Consider the following 20,045-nt stretch of genomic DNA (forward strand, 5'->3'; position numbering starts at 1 on the left):
TGGCCCTCCTCACTCATACACACTCACGCCTAAAATAGTATAAAATGTAGGAAGCCCACAGTTCTGTACTCCTTCAATCTGCCAGATCCTTTCATCAACACGAGCTGCTGAGACCACTGAATTTCAGGCAGACTTATATTAAAAAAAACAAGGGCAACTTTAGGTGGCCATATTCTATGATACCATTATGAATCTTTGATTTTATGTACAGTTTTTACATTGCATGTTTGCTAGTTGTAGGCTAAAACGGAGGGGAAAAAAATCTAACCTTAGCTAAATTCAAGTTGCCTTTCTAAAACTTATGATTTTTTTTTAACTCATGAGTTTTCTTGGTGAATTGACCGTTTTATCATTTTGTAATGTACCTCTTTATCCCTGGTAACATTTCTTGTTCTGAAGTCTACTTTGTTTAATATAGCCACTTCAGCTTTTTTATTATTAGTATTTGCATGGAATATCTTTTTGCATCCTTTTACTCTTTATTCTGTGTTTTTATATTTAAAATGTTTCTTTTAGACTGCATATAGTTGGGTATTATTTTTTATTTTTATCCAGCTGTACAATCTCAGCCTTTATATAGGAAGTTTTAAGCCATTTACATTTAATGGGTGGGTTTTAATCTATTACCTTGCTATTTGCTTTTTCTTTGTTCCTTATATTCTATGTAATTTTTCCCTTTTCATGTCTTTTCCAGATTATTTAAATATTTTTCTAGTATTCTACTTTGTCTCTCAAATTGTTTTATTAGTTTTACCTCCTTTTTTTTTTTTTTACCAATTTCTCTAGGATTTATACTATGCATCTTTAACTTATCACAGTCTACCTGAAACTAATTTTACACTGCATTACATATATTAATAATATACTTTCATATCTTCCTGCGGTTCATACTGTTACTGTCATATGTTTTGTTTGTGCATATATTGTAAGCTCCACAATATATTGGCTTTTTTTTTCAGTTGGATCTTTTAGAGATAAAGTTTTAAGGTCAATTATCTTTTAAATAAATTTAAAAATGAAAAATTTATATCTGTTATATGTACTCACATATTTACCAATTCTGATATTGTCCATTTTCCTTCTCTCTGAAGAACTTCATCATTTCTCACAATGCAGGTTTCTTGGAAATAAATACTCTCAGCTTTTGCTTGTCTGAAAAAGTCTATATTTCGTATTCATTGTTCAAAGATTTTTTCTGAATATAGAATTCTAGATTCATTTTTTTCTTTTCAAATTTTTCAGCATTTTAAAGATGTCATTCCATTTTCTCATAGTTTGCATTGCTTCTAATGAAAAGTTTGCAGACTTTTCCCCCTTTTTCCTCTGTAATATGTCTTATTTTCCCCTCTGTTTTTAAGATTTTCTTCTTGTAATTTTTTTAAAAAGCAATTTGATTATAGTATGTTTTGATGTGATGTTTCTTTGTGTTTCATTGATCTTGGGTCTATGGGTTGATAGATTTTATCAAATTCAGAAAAAAATGTTGCCATTGTTTTTTCAAATATTTTTGATTGGATGCTGACGTTGTCAATTTTATGTTTGAGTGTCTGGATTTTGTTGTCTCCCTTTAAGGGATGTTGAGCTATCTTTTTCTGGTAGGCTGTTAATATCCTTTTGGTTTGGTTTTATCCATCAAAGGCTTATTTTTAAACTGTATTAGAGAAGATTTAGTGCTTTCTACAAGGAAAGTTTAGCCACACTTCTAGGGCTTATTTCTGCTGGGATCTCTACAGAACGCCTGGAGTGATCACCAAGGACTTTTGAGTCTGATTTTTTTTTTTGGTAACTCAGGTGCTTCCCAGCCCTTTGTGAACTCTGAGAACTGTTCAGCTTCCAGCTTTCCAGTCACTCTTTATCAGACCTCTTGGAATTTCAGTGTGCATATGTGCGTCTTAGTATTCAGCAAAGACTTAAGAGGACTCTTGTGTGTACTTTCAGAGCCCTCTTTCTGCATCACTTCCTCCTCTCTGGAGGTCTGTGTCACCATAGCTTCTGGCTGCATCAAGGTTTTTGAATTCTGGCCTTCGTTTCCTCAGTTGCATGAGGTTACTGTGCTTTCCTTGGGATCCCCAGTCCTGCTCTGTGGCCTGGCATGTGCCTCTAGGCAGAAAGCCAGGATGCTTTTAGGGCTCACCTCATTTGTTTCCCTCTCTCAGGGATCACTCTTCCTGTGCTGCCTGTTGTGCAAGGTCTCAAACAGTTATTTAATATGTCTCTTCTACTTTTCTAGTTGTTTAACACAGGAAGGTAAAATTCAGTCTCTATTGCTCCATCATGGAAGCAGAAGCTTTATTCCTACTTCAGTAAGAGTTTCTATCTTGATGTGGTGTTTAACTTCATATTCCTTAACATAAGTTGATCATTTTTCTCTCCTTTAATAAAATACTGTCATAAAATACATTCCTACATATACTATTATTAAAACATCCTTGAGTGTTACTTATAGTGTATTTTTTCACATTTAATTTAATTTTTATTTTTACTGCTTTATTTTTCCATTTTTAAAATTTTTTTTATTTCAGCATATTTCAGGGGTACAAATATTTAGGTTACATATATTGCCTTTTTCTCACTCGAGTCAGAGTTTCAAGCATGTCCATCCCCCAGACGGTGCACACTGTACGCATTATGTGTGTATGCATCCATCCCCTCCTCCCCGCTGCCATCTGCCCAACACCCGATGAATGTTATTACTACATGTGCACATAAGTGTTGATCAGTTAATGCCAATATGATGGTGAGTACATGTGGTGCTTGTTTTTCCATTCTTGTTATACTTCACTTAGTAGAATAGGCTCCAGCTCTATCCAGGATAATACAAAACATGCTATATCACCATTGTTTTTTGTGGCTGAATAGAACTCCATGGTATACATATACCACATTTTATTAATGCACTAATATATTGATGGGCACTTGAGTTGTTTTCACATCTTTGCAATTGTGAATTGTGCTGCTATAAAACATTCTAGTGCAGATGTCTTTTTTATGGAATGTCTTTTGTTCTTTTGGGTAGATGCCCTGTAATGGGATTGCTGGATCAAATGGTAGTTCTACTTGTAGCAATTTGGACATGTCTTATTTTGAATTTTTGTGCTCACTTTCATACTGTGAGGGTGGCCTAGGGTTTTTGTTTCTCATGTTATCCATGTTTCATTTTTGTAACATGTTACCCCAGCTTTTTAAATAATGTGGAGAGCATTTCTTCTTCCTCTAGATTCTGAAATACTTTGGAATGATCTGTTCCTTGAACATTTGTTAGAACTTTCCAGTATAATCATTTGGACTTGAAGTTTTATTTGAGAGATGATTTTTAACTCCTGACTCAATTCCTTTAATGGTAATAAATGTATTAAGATTTCTTGAGTCAGTTTTGGTAAGTTCTGTTTTTCTAATAAATTATCTATACCATCTAAATTTTCAGATTACTGGCATATTATCTTTTTATTTTTTTCTATTAATGTTTGCTTTATCTATTGCTATAACCTCTATTTTCATTTATTTATCTTTTCTCCTTTTTTCCTGCTCGCTCTTGCCAGTTTTTCCATTCCATTTGTTTTTTCATAGTGCCATGTTTGGATTCTGTTGAGTCCCTGAATTTTATCTTGGTATTTTACATCTTATATCTGCTTTTATCTTTATTACTCCTTTTTTATATTTCTTTCAGTTTAACCTATTACTCTTTTTCACAAATTCCTAAATTGGCTGGTTAAGTTATTAATTTTCAGGCAAACTTCTTTTCCAATAAAAGGTTTTAAAACTCTAAATTTCTCTCTAAATACCGCTTAACCCATATGATCTCCACTTATTTTATAAAGCATTCTACCTCTCCCTCTTCTTATATAAATACATAGAATTGAATTTGTTGATTGTATTTACACTCTTTGATTTGTCAGTAGTAGTAATAATAGATATTTATGCTTATAATTTACATGTTTCTTCCAATTCTGAAAGTGAAATTTTTAAATAGAATTGTCTTTTCTCAAGTGCTTCTTTTAAATATCTGGGAGCTCTTGTTTCAGATATTTATCACTATGTTGTTTGGTTCATAAAATTTTATAATTGGTGGTTTTCTTCTTGGATTGAGTATTTTGTCATTGTGAAATGTTCTTTGTATTGTTTGATATTTTTGATCTTACATTGTACTTTGGTATTTATAGTGTTTAAAAATTTTTTGATTGTATTAATTGTTTCTTTGTAGAACTTTTTAAAAAGAAAGTTTTATCACATTGAAGCAATATGAATTATAAACAAGATATAGCTTAGTTTCAACCACAATGTGATTATTCTTATCTTTTAAGTAGTTATGGAATTCAGCCCATTCACATTCGATGTAATAATGAAATGATTTATTTTATTTTGTCTATCTTACTTTCTATTTATATTACATCACCCCTTTCCTTCTGCCTTCCCCACCCGTTAAAAAAATTTTGTTTGGTTTAGTTTGGTTTCATTGGCTTGTTAATTTTCTCTTTATTCTCTTTTATTCCTCATTATGTTGAGAGTTCTACTAAGCTTTTTGTTTCCCCTAGTGATTACATTCTCATTCCTTACAACCTATAATAAACTTGTATTCTGTCCAAACATTTATATGTATTACAAGATACTTTTCCTGTGTACCCCTTCTCTAGTCTCTGACTTTGAGGTTTTTCTTACATAATATTTTCAGTTCCAGGTTATTACTAAGTTTTTCCTTATAGTATAGCATGCCTGTTTTGTTTTAAGAAAACTCAATATTACAAATTCCTGCTTACATTATCAACATCTATTTAGATTTAAATATGTGTGTATTTATGTGTATATATGTATGCATATGTATATATGTGCAAGCATATTTATACACATATATTCATATATTTGTACATACATGAGAGGGAATGTCAGTGTCTACTGATTCCTCCAATCTTTGATTTCTACCGTTTTGAAATAGCTGCTCTGGACTAATTGTTATTTGGTTATGTTCTTTCTCAAGTATTGTCCTCAAAGAGTGTATATGGGAAGTTTACTTTCTGAATCCTTGCATGTTGAAAATGTTTTTCTTTTTCCCCTGACAGCTGAATAATATTTTGTCTGGGTATAGGATTCTTGGATCAGTTTTTCTTTTCAGTCTGTACATTATTCCAATGTCTGAAACATTCCAAAGTTATAGATGAGAATTCCTTTAGCTAGTCTGAATCCCTTGCCTTGGTAAATAACTTATTCTTTCTGTCTGGAAGCTTGTATAATTTTCTGTTTACTCTTGAAATTCAAGTATTTCCTGAATTCACTTCCTGAACGTAACGAGGCTTTTAATCTGCAGGCTTACGTTTTACTTCAGCTCAGTATAATAAAATATCTAGCACTGTATTTGTGTAATTATAATATCTCCCTCATCTCTTAATCTTTTCTTTCTTTTTTCTTTCTCTCTTTCTCTTTTTAAAATTTTCTGGAATTCCTGTTATTCTCATGCGAGGCTCCTGGATCTGTCCTCCAAGCCTCTTATCTCTTCCATCATTGTTTCTGTCTCTTTGTTATTTTGCTACCTGTAGTAAATATTTCATTTACTTGGTCTTCCAGAATATTCATTTGATTTTCATCAATGCCAGTGATTTTTTAATTCTTCTTTGGAAATTTTAAATTTAAACTTAAATTCGGTGTTTATAGTTCCAGAAAGTCTTTCTTGTGTTCTTCTGATTTCTCATTGTTTTTGTTCTTGATGTGTTCTTCCAATTTTTTCTTCATTTCTACTTTACTGGGACTTGCCCCTTAGAGATGTTCTATGTGATCTTCTTTCAGGTGAACTAGTCTCCCTAAATTACTTATTATTTTTGTTTTGCCTACTCTTTGATTTATGTTATTTTGATCTTCATATAGGTTTTCAGAGTTCTATTTGGCATTAACAAATCTGAAAGCAGTGAAAGGTACAGAAGTTCCTGTCCTGGCATTCTGGCTGGCAGTGAACCAACCAGCCAACAGTGAGTGGCCCCTTCTCTCCTCTTAGAGTGACCTGGGCAGAAGCAGCATTCCTTTCTGGCTGCTGACCTTAGGGTCAGCCTGTAATGCAGCCCCTGACTCTCTAAGGGACCATCTCTAATTCTAATCCTACAAACCAAGGAAGCGGGGCATGACACAATGGGCTGGTTAGGTACAGCTTGCCTGAAGGTTAATAGCTATGGGGGAGGTCATGTTGCCCACTGAAATATTTAATACTTTGGGGAATGTCAAAACCCTGGTCTGAATAGAAGCCTCAGGGAGAGGCAAACCCTTTGTTCTGCTATTGGCACCTTGCCTTTACCCACTAACAGGATAAACAAAGTCCCATGCTTTCTCTCCTGGTGATTCTAGAGAACCTGTGGCCTCAGATGCACTCTCTAAACTTTGCAAATTTTGCTGCTTAAAAGCTCATCCATATAATCCACCAGTTTGATTTAAAGAGACCCAAATGAATTGGACCCTAATGGTGTTTGAATAATCCTGATGGAGGATGGAGTTGCCAAAGGCATGTGTAGCTGTAAAATTTCTTGCCTCATTTTCCCTCCAAGCATACTCTCTGGCCACTTACTCTAACTTGACAGCAAGGACTGAGACATCCCTATCCTTCCTTTTATTGGGAGAAAAAGTCTACTTGGAATAACTTAGTTATACTGTGAAGTGCTGAGTTGTTTAACTCTTGCTCTATTACAAACCACAATGAGTGCTCAGTAGTTTAACACGGTCATTTACTTGGCTCTGGGTGGCTCATTAGGCTATGATCTAGTGTGTGATCCTCTGGTCTCAGTTGGACTCACCCACTGGGCTCTTGGCTGCCTGATCCAGGTTGATCCAAGACAACCTGGGGGTGTTTGACCCCGATTCGGCTTGGCTGGTTATTGCTTTGCTCCACGTAGCTCTTACTTACCCTCCTCATGGGACCAGTGAGCTAGCTGAGCATGATCTGCTCATGGCAATGCCAGAGGTGCAAGAGAACAAGCAGAAACACATAAAAATCTCTTGATTTATGACTGGGAACTGGCATGCAATCACTCTTGCTTCATTCTTTTGAGCAAATCCAGTCACATGACAGAATCCAAAGTCTAGAGCTGAGAAACGAGGTCCTGCCCACAGCATGGTGAGGTGGGAGGAGGAAATCGCGGCACTTCTCAGTTACACGGCAAAGGATGTGGACGTGCGGAGGGATGGAGACTGCGGCCAAGAACTCAGCCTTCCTCAGCTGTTCAAAACTACAGCGCAGTATTTCCAACTTCTAATGGTACCTCAAGGGAGAGAGCCCTGAGTTGAGTTTGAAGGTGGTAGGGAAACTTGCACAGAGGAGCTGACATTGGAACTGGGCCATAAGGATGACTTGGAATTTGCCAAGTAGACAAGGATGAGTGAAAGGAGCAGTAATTGATTAACATGGAAGGAACAGTCAGAGTAGAGGCACAGCAGTCTGCAAGTATGAATGGGGCACTTGGGGACTGAGGGGTGGTCCTGTGTGCCTGGATCGTTGGGAACAATTCCTCCACACTGTATTTTGCTCCATAGTATTTCTCTTTCCTAAAAAGTTGGCATTTCAGACATTGTGCCAGGAGGAGTTAGCCTATTGTGTACTCTTCAGAACATATCACATAGGTGGCCGCCTTCGTTATACATTAAAAAAAATCTTGCTTAAATAAGATGACTAATCTAGCATCTATGAAATTAAGTTTCCACTGGTGCTAGCACGCCTTCAATATATTTGTGCTATTTAGCACAGCTCAATGTGTTCTGCCATCTGTATCATATCTAAAAAATCATTAATGATAAATAATAATTGTTGGCTTTCAAAAGACATTGAGGCCTTACTCAGTGCCACCTCTTCTGTGGAGCCCTCCTGGATATACCCTGCCCCCGCCACCAGATTACATCAGGTTCTCCTGCTAAAGGCGCTCATTTCCCCCCCTACTTCCTTTAGAACATTTTATGGTTATTTGTTGGTATCTGATTTTAGTTGTGATTGATCAGTTTCTGTCTCCCCAATTAAACTTTCAGCTTCTGTAACAGGAGAGGATCAAGTCTTTTTCATAGCACTGGTTCCCTGGGGCACAGCATAGTTCTGGCAGTATAGTAACTGAATGCTAAATATTTATGGAGTGTGTTAGGGAACGCGTAGATCTACGAGGTACACCTAGAATGTTGCACCTGTGAGATGGGTTTTGGGCAATATTTAAAACCGTACGATCTCCTCAGGTTTACCGTTCCCCTGTGAGGAGGTAGACAAACCATATTCATTCTTTAATGCTCCCATCCTGTCAGTATTTATTGTGGCTTGACATGCACCTGAATGTGGACGAGATACTGGTGACACAGAGATAAGTAGGGCTGGTTTTGTTCTGACGGGGTTTATTAATATATCAGAGATTGATATAGCAGATTTTATTTTATAAAGTTTGCCTGGGATACAATAGGGAGAACAGATTAGAAGGCAGTAGTACTATAGGGAAGATGTATAAAGAAGGAATTAATTACATAGCGTGATAAGGGCTATGACAGAAAATGTACTTCATGCCCTGGGTACTCCTCCATCAGAAGAGCAGTACCTAACCCAGAGCTGGAGTCTCAGCCGAGGCTAAAGGAAGAGTGTGAGTTACAAGGGTGAGGAAACCAGGAAGAGTTTTCCCAACTTCCCTACCCTAATAGGGGTAGGACAAAGGCACGGAAGTGTGTAAAAACGTGACTTTTTTGGGAAAACTTCAAATAATTTTTTATGGTTGGAATGTAAAATATTAAGGATGAATTAATGAGAAATGAAGCTGGAAAGGAAAATACCTTCCAGCATTCAAGTCTTTCACCCATTGAGTTATTATTTATATCTGGCACTTTTAAAAACTTTTTTATTAGAGAGAATTTTGAACATGTAAAAAAAGTAGACAGAGTAGCAGAAGGGAACACCCACACTCAGCCCCACAGGCAACAGCAATCCATGGCTAATCCTGCCCTAACCACAATGCCATTCAATTCCCCTTCTCGTGTTATTTTGAAGCAAATCCCAAATATCCTATTATTTCATACTTGAAATTTTCAGTATGTATCTCTAAATGATAGAGAGCCCCTTTTTGGCTTTTTTTTTTTTTTTTTTTTTTTGACGATAGGGTCTTACTATATTTCCCGGGCTGGCCTCAAACTCCTAGACTTCAGGCAATCCTCCTGCCCCCATGCCTGGCTAGGAGCCTTTTTTAACATAACTACAACTGCCAATATGATATCTAAAATTTAATAATAATTAATTGAGATTATCCCTGTTATAATTTTTAACTTTCTCACACATACATATAGATATAAATACAAATATTCATAAACACAGTTTGATCAGGATCCAAATAAAGGGCCGAGACTTTTGAAAGTGAAAAAAGATGCTATCAATAATTAACGGGTACATATGGAGATTTTTGATCTGCATAGGGATGTATAATTATCTATATTGGTTTCTTCCACTTTTTCAATACTACTGCAGATATCTGGTCAGGTATTCAGCAAAATGTATAGGAAACCTAGCTCATACTATTGGTTCTTCCTCTCTCCCATTTTCGTAGGTCTCTCTGCTCCCTGGTGTGCAAATGGACATACTCAGCAGAGAAAGGCTGGGATGACAGTTTCTGGAAGATGGTTGGTTTGGAAGACTTTGTTGCAGATAATTACAGCAAAATAGGTAAAAGAATAAAAAAATCATAAATGATCATGTGCATGTATGTATGAGGATATCGGTGGGGAGTTTCTTGTTATTGTTGTTTGTATTTTTGTTTCTTGTTTTTGTATGAATTAATATACAGGAACACAGCCCAGTTTTTCTAGGAGAGGTAAGTCCGTTATGACGGGATGGCTATGATTCGGAGGCCCTTGCCTTAGGGCTTATATGAACTGAGCAGAGATATATGCTGTGAAAATCTGCATTAACCTATAGAATCAGAAATTGGGCTAGACCAAGGGAGATGCGTGGGGCAGCCAAGAATAGCATAATCAAGGGGCTGTGTACGGACTGTTTCCAGTCAGTGCTAGGAAAACAGTTTTGTGAATTAGGTTCACGGCACAAAGCAAGGCTGTGGACAGGAAAGGATAAAACTGAAAAGATCAAAACTAGAAGAATTAGGAACAAGACAGCAACAAGAACATGAGCCAGTGGTTCCTGACTCAGGCCTTAGGGCCCCGGACTCCCAGTTTTACCTGGCGATGACTAGGTAGTAATGCACACCTCTGTGTCCCAGGCATGTTTCTTTGTGTGCTTTCACATACCTTGTTTCATGTAGTTCTCACAACCACTGACAAAAGCACTGTTACCCTGTTTACAGACAAGAATCAGATTAGTAACTGGTCTAACTATGTGCAGAACCAATAAGTAAGTCCAGATTGAAACCCTCCCAATGGGAGGTCCTAGCAGGAACTGACATTTTACTGGAATTCAAATTTCAGCCTCAGTTACTTAATTGTTTAAGTGATTTTTAAAATGTATATGCCTCCCCAAAAAGTTAGTTTTTCTTGACTGAGTGGTCCCATGGTATGTTGAAAATAACTTTATTATAGTACATATTGATTACCTGTTTATGTGTCTTGATTCTACACTAGACTGTGAGCTCCTTGACATAAGAATTTTCAGTTATTTACTTTTGTGTTACTGGTACTAGCATGGCATATTTTCACAGCTAAATTACTACTTGATTAATAAGCAATTAAATTAATGATTGAGGTAGTTGGTACTGGGAAGCTGGCACTCTTTGCTTTCAAAAGCTGTAAAGATATTTACTGATTTTAGCATCATCTTTGGCAACTTGGGTCTAACTCTGATTTTCTGCTTTTTTTTTTTTTTTTACATTTTTCTGCTCTTTTTCCCACCTCACACAATACACATGTTTAATTAGTATATTAGGTCTCCTAATAGAGCAATGCCTACAAGAAATATTCATTACAAGTCCATAATGTTAATCTAGCAGAAAATTTCCAGAGTAACTTTATTAGATTTTGCCTGTTAAGTTAATGGATTTTTAATGGGTGTCCTAAGGAGACATATCATTAAGCAGAATATTGCTGTACATGAATTAAAACATATCCATTCATCAAAATTAATTGTGTGATGTTTCCTTTGATTTTCATTTCTGGTGACTTGTGCTTAATGTTTCAGTCTGAACTCCAAGCAGAAGGTATTTGAGAGGATGTTTGTTCTGTGTTATGACTTTCAGAAATTCCTCTGGAAGGTACCTCCAGACATTCTTTAGCAATTCTTGGAACTATGAAAAATGAATCTCGGAAGCCTCCCTATGAAGTGTTAAACACTCCAGTGGCCTCATTGCCCGTCAAGATGTGGGCAACATAGTACAAAACCTTTTAGCAGATTTGAGCATTGAGTGTCGTGGATTTGAGCATTAATACAATTACCATAATTCGCTCCATGTGGAGCTTTTAGCCAAGTCTTTACCAGCCTTCCTGGGCTCATGCAGTAAATAAATGCTTTCCCCGAAAACTGAACACCTCAGCAACTGATGGTCTTATGGAGGAATATTTTTGAAATAAATTATTTACGAAGTGTAAGTTAAGGATCAAATGCAATATTTATATGGTGCATTTCAAGGACAGGGGAAAAAATTTACAATGTTGTAAGTAACTACATGCAAGTTTCCAAAGCTAAAATGTTACTCCCTTATGCCTTTATTCAAGGGAATATTTGGATGGTTTGGTTTGGGAACATTATACAAAGTAAGGAAAAAATAGTTTGTGAATCAAAAGAATATCATGAACATTTCTTTAGAATTGAAACTACACTAGTTGATTTAATGTTCAGAGATGATGGAGAAAGCCCAAATGTAGTTTTTTGGTAGGGGGATTATATACCCCTACCAATAAAATGATCTGTGTCCAATAAAATGATCTGTGTCCATAAATTTTGACCTTCAGTTCCATGTGAATCATTCCCAGGTTACCTATCTAATCCTAAACATCTATGAAATGCAAACAGGAAGGAAGAGATCAGCAGGGAAAAGGGACCCTTAGGAAGATAAGCAACATCCCACCTGTTCTAATCGATTATCCAGGCTCTCTTTCAGCATGTCCCAGTTGCCTTTATACTTCCTGGGAAAAGTGCTTTGTTGTATTATTGGGGTAGGCCACTTTATGAAAATTCATGTGTGCAACATGGCTGAATTATAGCGTGATTATTTGCATTACTGAGAGAACTTTGTTATATTAATATAAAAGAATTCAGTGTGTTAGCTTGTACATCGTTCCTTATTTGGGATCGGGGAAGCCAGGCAAAGAACAAATGTAAAGCCCAAGTAGAAAGAGTTACTGACTGTTAAGTGAGAGGCAGAAGTGAACATAAAGCATAAAGATAAAGCATATTTGGAAGAAGACAGTTTCTTGAGGGCAGGGAGGCTGTTTTTTTAAACTGGCTTCCTCTCCCCCTATGAGACTATATTTTAAGCATCAGTCACCATGGGCACAACCACCTGGCACATAGTAGATACTGATGAAATATTTGTTGAATGAGTAAATATATGTTTGAGTGAAGGATTTGATAAATAAGTCTCTTTTTGGCTTCGTTTGTCTCTAACACTCAGTAGACCTTCCATAAATTCTCTGTATTAAATGGTACTACTAGGTGACAGAGAGACTGCTAATATATTTCATAAATTTCGTGTTCACAGTCATCTTTGACTGATACCTTCTACTTAAGAAGGGACCCCTGTGGAAGATATACCCCAAATTGAATGATAGCTGTGGTCCAACTTCACTCCTGTAGCAAATCTCTCAGGGACTTTTCCATGCTAGGAAATATTACAGACTCCTTTACAGAAAAACAACAACCACTTATTTTAGAAAGGTTGGGACTTGCACTTTTCCATACAGTAAAATAAACCCAACAGTAACTGAAGGTGCATTTTAGATATTTTTGTCCTGTGGGTTTAAAATTGTAAATAAAGAATCTTGACTAATAACATAAATGTGCTAGTACTCACCACTGTTTTGCTCTGAGGTCAAACCAGTTGAGGACAATTCACAGAGCCACCTGAAGCAAAGTGCAGTATTGGCTTTGGTCAGTCTGAATTAAAGAGCATGGGGGGGAGAGGCAGTGTCCTATTTCTTTTTGGAATCTGGCTAGACCTTGGGGACCTGCATGAAACTGATTTAGCCAGTCACTGGCAGGCCAAGAAGCTGGGACAAAGAGAAAAGAAACCTACCTGTACCTGCTTAAAGCAAGCTTCACTTGATCTGCTTGATTTATGAACTCAGAGATCTCACTGGCCTGAGGACAGGTGGTTTAGGAGAGAGTCTGTCTTAGCCCATTTTCTGCTGCTATAATAGAATACCTGAGTCTGTGTAGTTTATAATGAACAGAAATTAATTTGGCTCATGGTTCTGGAGGCTGGGAAGTCCAAGGGCAGGGTGCTGGTGGGTGCTTTCCTGCTATGTCATCCCACTATGGAAGGCAGAATGGCAAGAGAGCATGCATGTGGCAGTGAGAGAGGACAAGAGGGGACTGAACTCACTTTTATCAGGAGCCTACTCCCGAGATAACAACATTAATCCATTCGTGAGGGCAAAGCCCTTATGGCCTAATCACCTTTTAAAGGTCCTGCCTCTTAATATGATCGCAGGGGCAATTAAATTTCAACATGAGTTCTTGCGGAGGGCAGAGACACATGCCAGGCCAGCAGTGACTCCATTTGAAGGCTGTGGTCCCACTTTCTGTTTAACATGGACTCATGGATGTTACATTCTTTCAAGTCTCAGAGATCAGCTAAATGATCTCTCCTGTATGTGGAATAAGTGAGAGTATAGGAGCAGGAGATGGGAGTGTTCATATCAGTGCTGCTGCTGCTCCGTCTTGGGGGAGAGAAGAGAACATTCCCTTGTGGAAGCGTACCTAAGGGGTTTCCACCAACACTGCATCATGACCAGTGTTGGACGCCTGCATCAGCAATGCCATCTATGGTTGTGGGGTATTATAAAATCCTTTTTAAACTATTAATACTCAGTGTTCTGATTTTCCCAGTAGAACTGGACTTGTTTACAAGGACTCACCCATTCACTCTTTAGTATGGGAGGCTTGTTTTCACTTTGATGTGAAGGAGCCGAGCAATTCACTGTTATCATTTCTGTCCTCAGAGCTCTGCTGACCTGCTGCTGCTATGTGTCATGTGATACAGGTGCTGTTTATACTAACTTATATTGGGAGGGCTGGAGGAATCTTTGGCCACAGGTAATTTCAGCCATTTCTAGGCTATCTGGGGCCTGTCACACCGTTGCCTCCCGTGTCCTGAGGGAGGCCATCCCCATGGTTCTCTGGACCAGGCTTTGCCTTTGCCCTTCACCCTGAGCTTTTGGTCTCACCCCAACATTTTATCGCCCTTTTTTTTTTTATTTCTGTCCAAGTGATAGAACAAGGTCTTTCCAGTACTTGAAGGCAAGTACATATCTTCTGAGTATTGAACTGCCTTAATTTACCCTTTAAAATCAAATTTGGCCTGATGGAGAATGGCCTGGAGGTCTCTGTGCAGTCATTCGTGCATCCAGCCGGGGGCTGGGCTAAGGACTGGGGATGCAAAAGAGAATCCAGTGTGGCCCATGCCCTTGGGGATTTCATGTCTGCTGGGGGAGGGGTGGGTACATGAGTCAGCAATCTCATAGTTTTCCAATAAGCCTACAGATGTGCAAAGTACTATATGGAGAAGCAGGGCAGGAGGTCACGGGCACGGGTGGTGTTATCAGAAAGTATTCTCGTGACATGGCATTTGAGATGTGTTTGTACAGTATGAATGGGAATTTATCAGGAAAATGGGGGAAATGCAGAAGAAACAGCACGGGTGTAGGCATGAAAGTATGTGGGGTGTCCGAGAACTGTTAGGTGTGGCTGTGGGTCAGTAGACCTGGAGTGAGGTGAGGAGGAGTGGTGGAAGGCGGGGCAGAAGAGGGAGCTAGGGGCTAATTTCTAATGAGACTTCTGTACTTCCTTGAAGACAGGGCCACTGGTAAGAGATTCCGCAAAGCAGGATTTGCGCCGTTCCCCTCAAGAGATGGTTGTAATTACTACTTCTGCCAATGCTGTAAATAAAACTGAGGGTAGCAAGAGACGTTTTAGAAGTTTGGTAGCTCCTGTGAAGATGAGAGAGAGAGAGATAGAGTGTGTGTGTGTGTGTGTATGTCTGTCCTAAGCCCAATTCTTTCCTATAATCACGTTACCCCTTAGCCACCCTATAAAGGTTTGTTGTGAAGCTGAAAAGAGATATCAGATGTCACAGGACAGCATGGTTCATGAAGCCTGTAGAAATGTTAGCTCTTATCAATTTTAAGTGCACCTTGGCATCAGGAGGACAGGAATATTCACTCCCTCAACGCTCTGTTCCAACACTGCGCTCCCCACCCCTTAGATTCCCAGAAGTACCGTTTCAGCTGCTGGCCCTTCCAGGAATAGCCCTGCAGAACCAGCGAGGCAAGGGCAGTGATGACCACATCATGGTAATGCAAGGTAATGGCTTTCAGAGGTTTTGCTGTATATGAGATTTCATGGAACTGCTCCTTTCAATGTGGTATCTGGAAGATTATTGGAAGTCCCCCAAAAGTGAGGCCAACCCCCATCTTTTCTGCCTACTGCTAGAGAATCAGTGACTAGCAGAACTGAAAGGGATCATAAAGATTTTACTCTGGCTAATGCCCTCATTTTGTAGATAAAGAACTGAGATTCAGAGAGGTGAGGTGAATTTCCTTGGTCTTTGAGCATTTTAGTGCAGAGGTGAGACCTGAAACTAGGTCTTCTGACCCCCAGTCCTGTGGTGGTTCCACTACTCCGTGCCATCTTTCCTGTTTTATCTTTTGGAACAACTTTTGGCCGTTTAGCCAACCTGGATACTGTCATTTGAATGGTACTAACCACTACAAGAATGTCGCTGAGGGAGAACCTTACACAGGTGAATTCGCCTAATCCATTGTCCAGTCTGCAGCCATGCAAATGCGGGAGCTAGACTTTGCCCAGGTATCCAGGGACATTGGGATCTAGGAATATACCAGTCAAGCTCTTAAGTGACTGATGTAAATAAACTGGAAAAAAAAAGTAATGTATTAGCAGTTACCTGTTTTAATAGTTAAGAGATTGGTCACCAGAATCAGACCGGCTTGACTTCAGTTCTGGCTCTGTCATCTGCAAGCCATGCAATCTCTGTCATATGTAACTTTGGGTGAGGTGCTTGATCTTTCTGAGCCTTAATTGTATATCATGAAGATTAATAAGTAAATTATAAGGATTAAAGGAGGTACAAAAGTAGATTAGGCTGTCAATTTTTTAAGACCATTTGTCTCCTCTGCGTAGCATCATCACTAAATACATGTTTGATAGATGCATAGGTGGATGGGGGATTGATATCCAAAATAGAATTCTAGGGCCCAACCACCCAACATACGACTACTTTGGTCTCTTCCATCTCATTAAAGGGTACCCCAATTCTCCCTGTCACTCAGGACCCAAACCTAGAAGCCATTCCTGGTGTCTCTGTCTCTCTCTCTCTCTCTCTCTCTCTCTCTCTCTCGTACAGCTTATCTTCAATCCATCAATAAGTCATTTCTGCTTTGCTCCAAAATGGACTCAGAACAAGGCATTGCCACCCCTCTTCACTCTTACTATCCTAGTTCAAAGTGCTTTCATCTCGTGCTGGCTTAGTGTGCCAGCCTCTTAAATGGTCTCCTTGTTTCTGTTCTTCCCTCTGATAATCTGTTCTCCACATAGCAGCCAGAGTGATATTTTAAAAATGTAAATCAGATCGTGTTACTCCCCTGGGGGAAAAAATATCTTAACTCCTTGCCATGTTCAACAATGTCCTATGTGACCTCTCCTTTGACTTCTCTTGCTTACCAGACCTCCACTGATTCACCATCCAACTGCAATGACCTTCTTTCTGTCCCACAAACATTTCCAGTGTATGTAGCTTCTGCGCTAACTCTACCCTCTGTCTGGCATGGCCCTTCTCAAAATATTCACATGGCTATCGTTTTCTCTTTGTTCAGCTCTCGGCTCAGATGTCATCAGAGAAGAGCCTTCCCTTGCCACCTGAGCTAACACTCTCTTCCCCTACAGAGTATTCTGTTTCTCTGTTATATTTTCTTCTTAGCACTTGTCATATCCAAAATTAATCAGTCACTTCTGGATGTTTATAACTTGTTTAGTCCCCTTGGCCAGTCTAGGTCGGTACTATTGTATTAATTTTCCTGATGAGGAAACCAGGGCGCAGATAGGTTAAGTAAGTTACTCGAGGTCACACAGTAAGTAATGGAGCCAGAGATAACTCTATCCAGAGACCACACATCTGACAGTGAGGCTGCACAGCCTCCCAGGCCAGGACTGTACTAGTACAACTGCAGTGCTCAGAGCAAGATCAACAAGAACCCCGATCCTGGTCTGACTCTGGGCTTCACACTTACAAAGGCAACTGGCAAAAAGGTAGTGCATCTAAAGGAGAGTGACCCAGATGGAAAAGATATGTTAGAGCTAGTAAATTTGGGAAACAGTTGAACAGTCTTGGGTTGGCTAATCTCATGAAACTACCTGCTCAAAGTCAAAATACTCATAAATTATGGAGCTAGATTCTAATCCAGAGATGTCCAATACCAAAAAGCCTCTCCGCTGTGCTGACTGGAGGAGATTAGTCGAGATCACAGAAAATAAGTGCTGCCTCAGAGGCTCCTTCCTCCCTTGCTCTGAAGTAGCACAGGGAGAAGAAGCCTGAGGATGTGGCTCTCCGAGGAGTGGAACCACTCAGCTCCTCGGACATCCTGGGAGAAGAACGAGTGAACAGTATGACACCTTGCAAAACCGCATGTGTTTTAATCACATTAAAATTTACAATTCAGTTTTGGGTTATTTTCCTTTATTCTGAACATGATTAACTTCGGATTTGCTTCTAGATCTCTATTGGACATCTGATGTCATGCCATTATTGTCATCCGTTTGGAGGCCACTTAATTCAATGTTCTTGAAAGACAGCCGCTCTCAGTGGCTGGCCGTCTCTATTGCATGTGACATGCCATAGCTCTTCTGCTTAGCCACATAGCTGATGGGTGGTGACTTTGGCCTCCGAGGTGGCCCTTACCTCTGCCTCTGCAGTGCCCTTCACCCCAGTCCTGTGGAGCTGTGACTCGGAGATACCCGTGACCTTTTCCGTTTCCCAGCACAGGGTGACCTTTCTGAGCATCTACATCAGCGCGCTGCCGTGGTCAGGGTGGCAGGTCACCGGTTGACTGATGGCCTACTCCACGGTTTGCTGGCAGACCCTGCGCTGCCACGAACCCTATTGATCCCACGAGTTTGCCTGCTGCTCAGACAGCCTCTGTGGGCGTGAGGAGGTGGTGAGTCATGGACTCAGCACCCCTGCTACCCATCTGTTCTTGTGGTGACGAGAACGAAGATGATCTCTTTGTGGTATCGTAAAACCTAGAAAGACATTAAAAATTCCGTTAAATTTTCATACCCTTTTAGCTGGTGAAATGTACAATCTATTAGGAGGGGGAAGAAAACTACTACGATTTTTCCCCCACCGCCCTTACTTCAGAGGCTACTTAAGGGACCAGGTAATGATTTTACGGTGTTTATTAATCCCTCATGTTCTGCTTCCCTCCCCCCATTCTTTTCTACCAAGGACTGTGCATCTGTACTTTCAATTTACTGCCGGAGGAGCTTTAAGACGTGAAGCTTTTGCAATGTCATGTGTTGTTCTGTTACAGACATTGCATGTAGAGATCTGTCGATGACTCAGAGCTGCTGGGGGAGGGGAACTTATTTCTAAAATGTACTTTAGGTTAATGGAAAGAACATGTGTTTTGGAGCCAGAGAGACATGAGTTTGAATCCTGGCCCTGCCATTTACAACCTGTGGTGACTCGTGTCCTGCCATTTACAACCTGTGGTGACTCATGTCAATCAAGTTCCTTAGCCTCTGAGGGCCTCGGTTCAACCACCTGCCACATTGGGAAAGTCATACCTGGGAGAGACTGGGTAATTTTGTGACCTAACACAGAGATCTCTTCATGCGGGCCTTGCAGGAGAAATCTTGTCTGATCTGAGTTCTCTGATTACTTTGGTTTCTCCTAGTTTTTCTGAATAATTACTTTTACCATCTGTCCCTCATGTTGAGTAACAGACAAGATATCCCTTGCCCCTTTGGCTGCTTGAGGGTTTAAAGCAAATCTGAGACTCATCTGTGGTGGATTTGGAAGCCATGGGTATAAATCTTTAGTCTCATCTCAATTCATTTTGTTCCCATCTTTGGTTTTATTTAATCTTTAATCCTGCTTATCTTATTTTATCTTTGCCTACTAGTTATAAGCTGCCTGAAATATTTTCTAAGATAAAGTAGCATGTAGAAAAAAGTCTGGAACAGGCGATGCATGGTGGCTCACGCCTGTAATCCCAGCATTTTGGGAGGTCAAGGGCAGGGGAAATTGCTTGAGCATAGAAGTTTGAGGCGTCAGTGAGCCAGGATCATGCTGCTGCAGTCCAGGCTGGGCCACAGAGCAAGACCTTGTCTTTAACAAAAAGAAAAAGAAAAAAGTCTGGAACATAGTGGGTACTCAACAGATATCTGGTAAATGAATGACTAAGTGTTAGAGAATACACATGCCAACAAGCTTCAGAGGAGAGTCAAAATGAATAAAAAGGGATGATAATAAGTTTATGCCTTTGAGATATCCAAATAAAAACCGAGTAGACAATTGGGTCTGTGCTGAGAAGATAGGTAAGGCTAGAAATAGAGATTTGGAAGTTGTCCATGTAGATGATATTTAAAGCTGTAGATATGTATGATAGACTCTAGAGGGAGAGGAGAAATGGCTCTGGGAGAAAGCTTTGAGGAATTCCCATACATTCAAGGTTAGGTAGTGGATGTGCCCGAGAAGGAGGCTGAGGGTGTATCTGCCAAGGGCAGGGAGGTGGTAAGGGTAAGGCCTGGAGAGTTTACAATGTGAGGGAACAGTCTCCAGGGATGTTCAGAGAGGATGTGAGATGAGGACTGGACATTGTCCATTTGATATACTGCCTTGGGGATCTTAGTGAGAGCCACCTTATTGTAATAGTGGGAG

At 39.5% G+C, this 20,045-nt stretch overlaps 1 protein-coding gene across 10 annotated transcripts in view; it reads left to right on the plus strand.

The window, feature by feature from the left end:
- FGGY (FGGY carbohydrate kinase domain containing) overlaps positions 1 to 20,045 on the plus strand; it is a 387,509-nt gene that overhangs the window by 135,286 nt on the left and 232,178 nt on the right. For all 10 annotated transcript variants that reach the window (XR_011234566.1, XM_069480070.1, XM_069480063.1 and 7 more), the window contains one exon: positions 9,531 to 9,646. Coding sequence is in view for 9 of the 10 variants with exons in the window: in XM_069480070.1 (XP_069336171.1) it covers positions 9,531 to 9,646 (116 nt within the window). In the remaining variant the exon portion in view is untranslated. The remainder of the gene's footprint in view (positions 1 to 9,530; positions 9,647 to 20,045) is intronic.

This window comes from Eulemur rufifrons, chromosome 8, assembly GCF_041146395.1.
Source record: "Eulemur rufifrons isolate Redbay chromosome 8, OSU_ERuf_1, whole genome shotgun sequence".
NCBI lineage: Eukaryota > Metazoa > Chordata > Mammalia > Primates > Lemuridae > Eulemur > Eulemur rufifrons.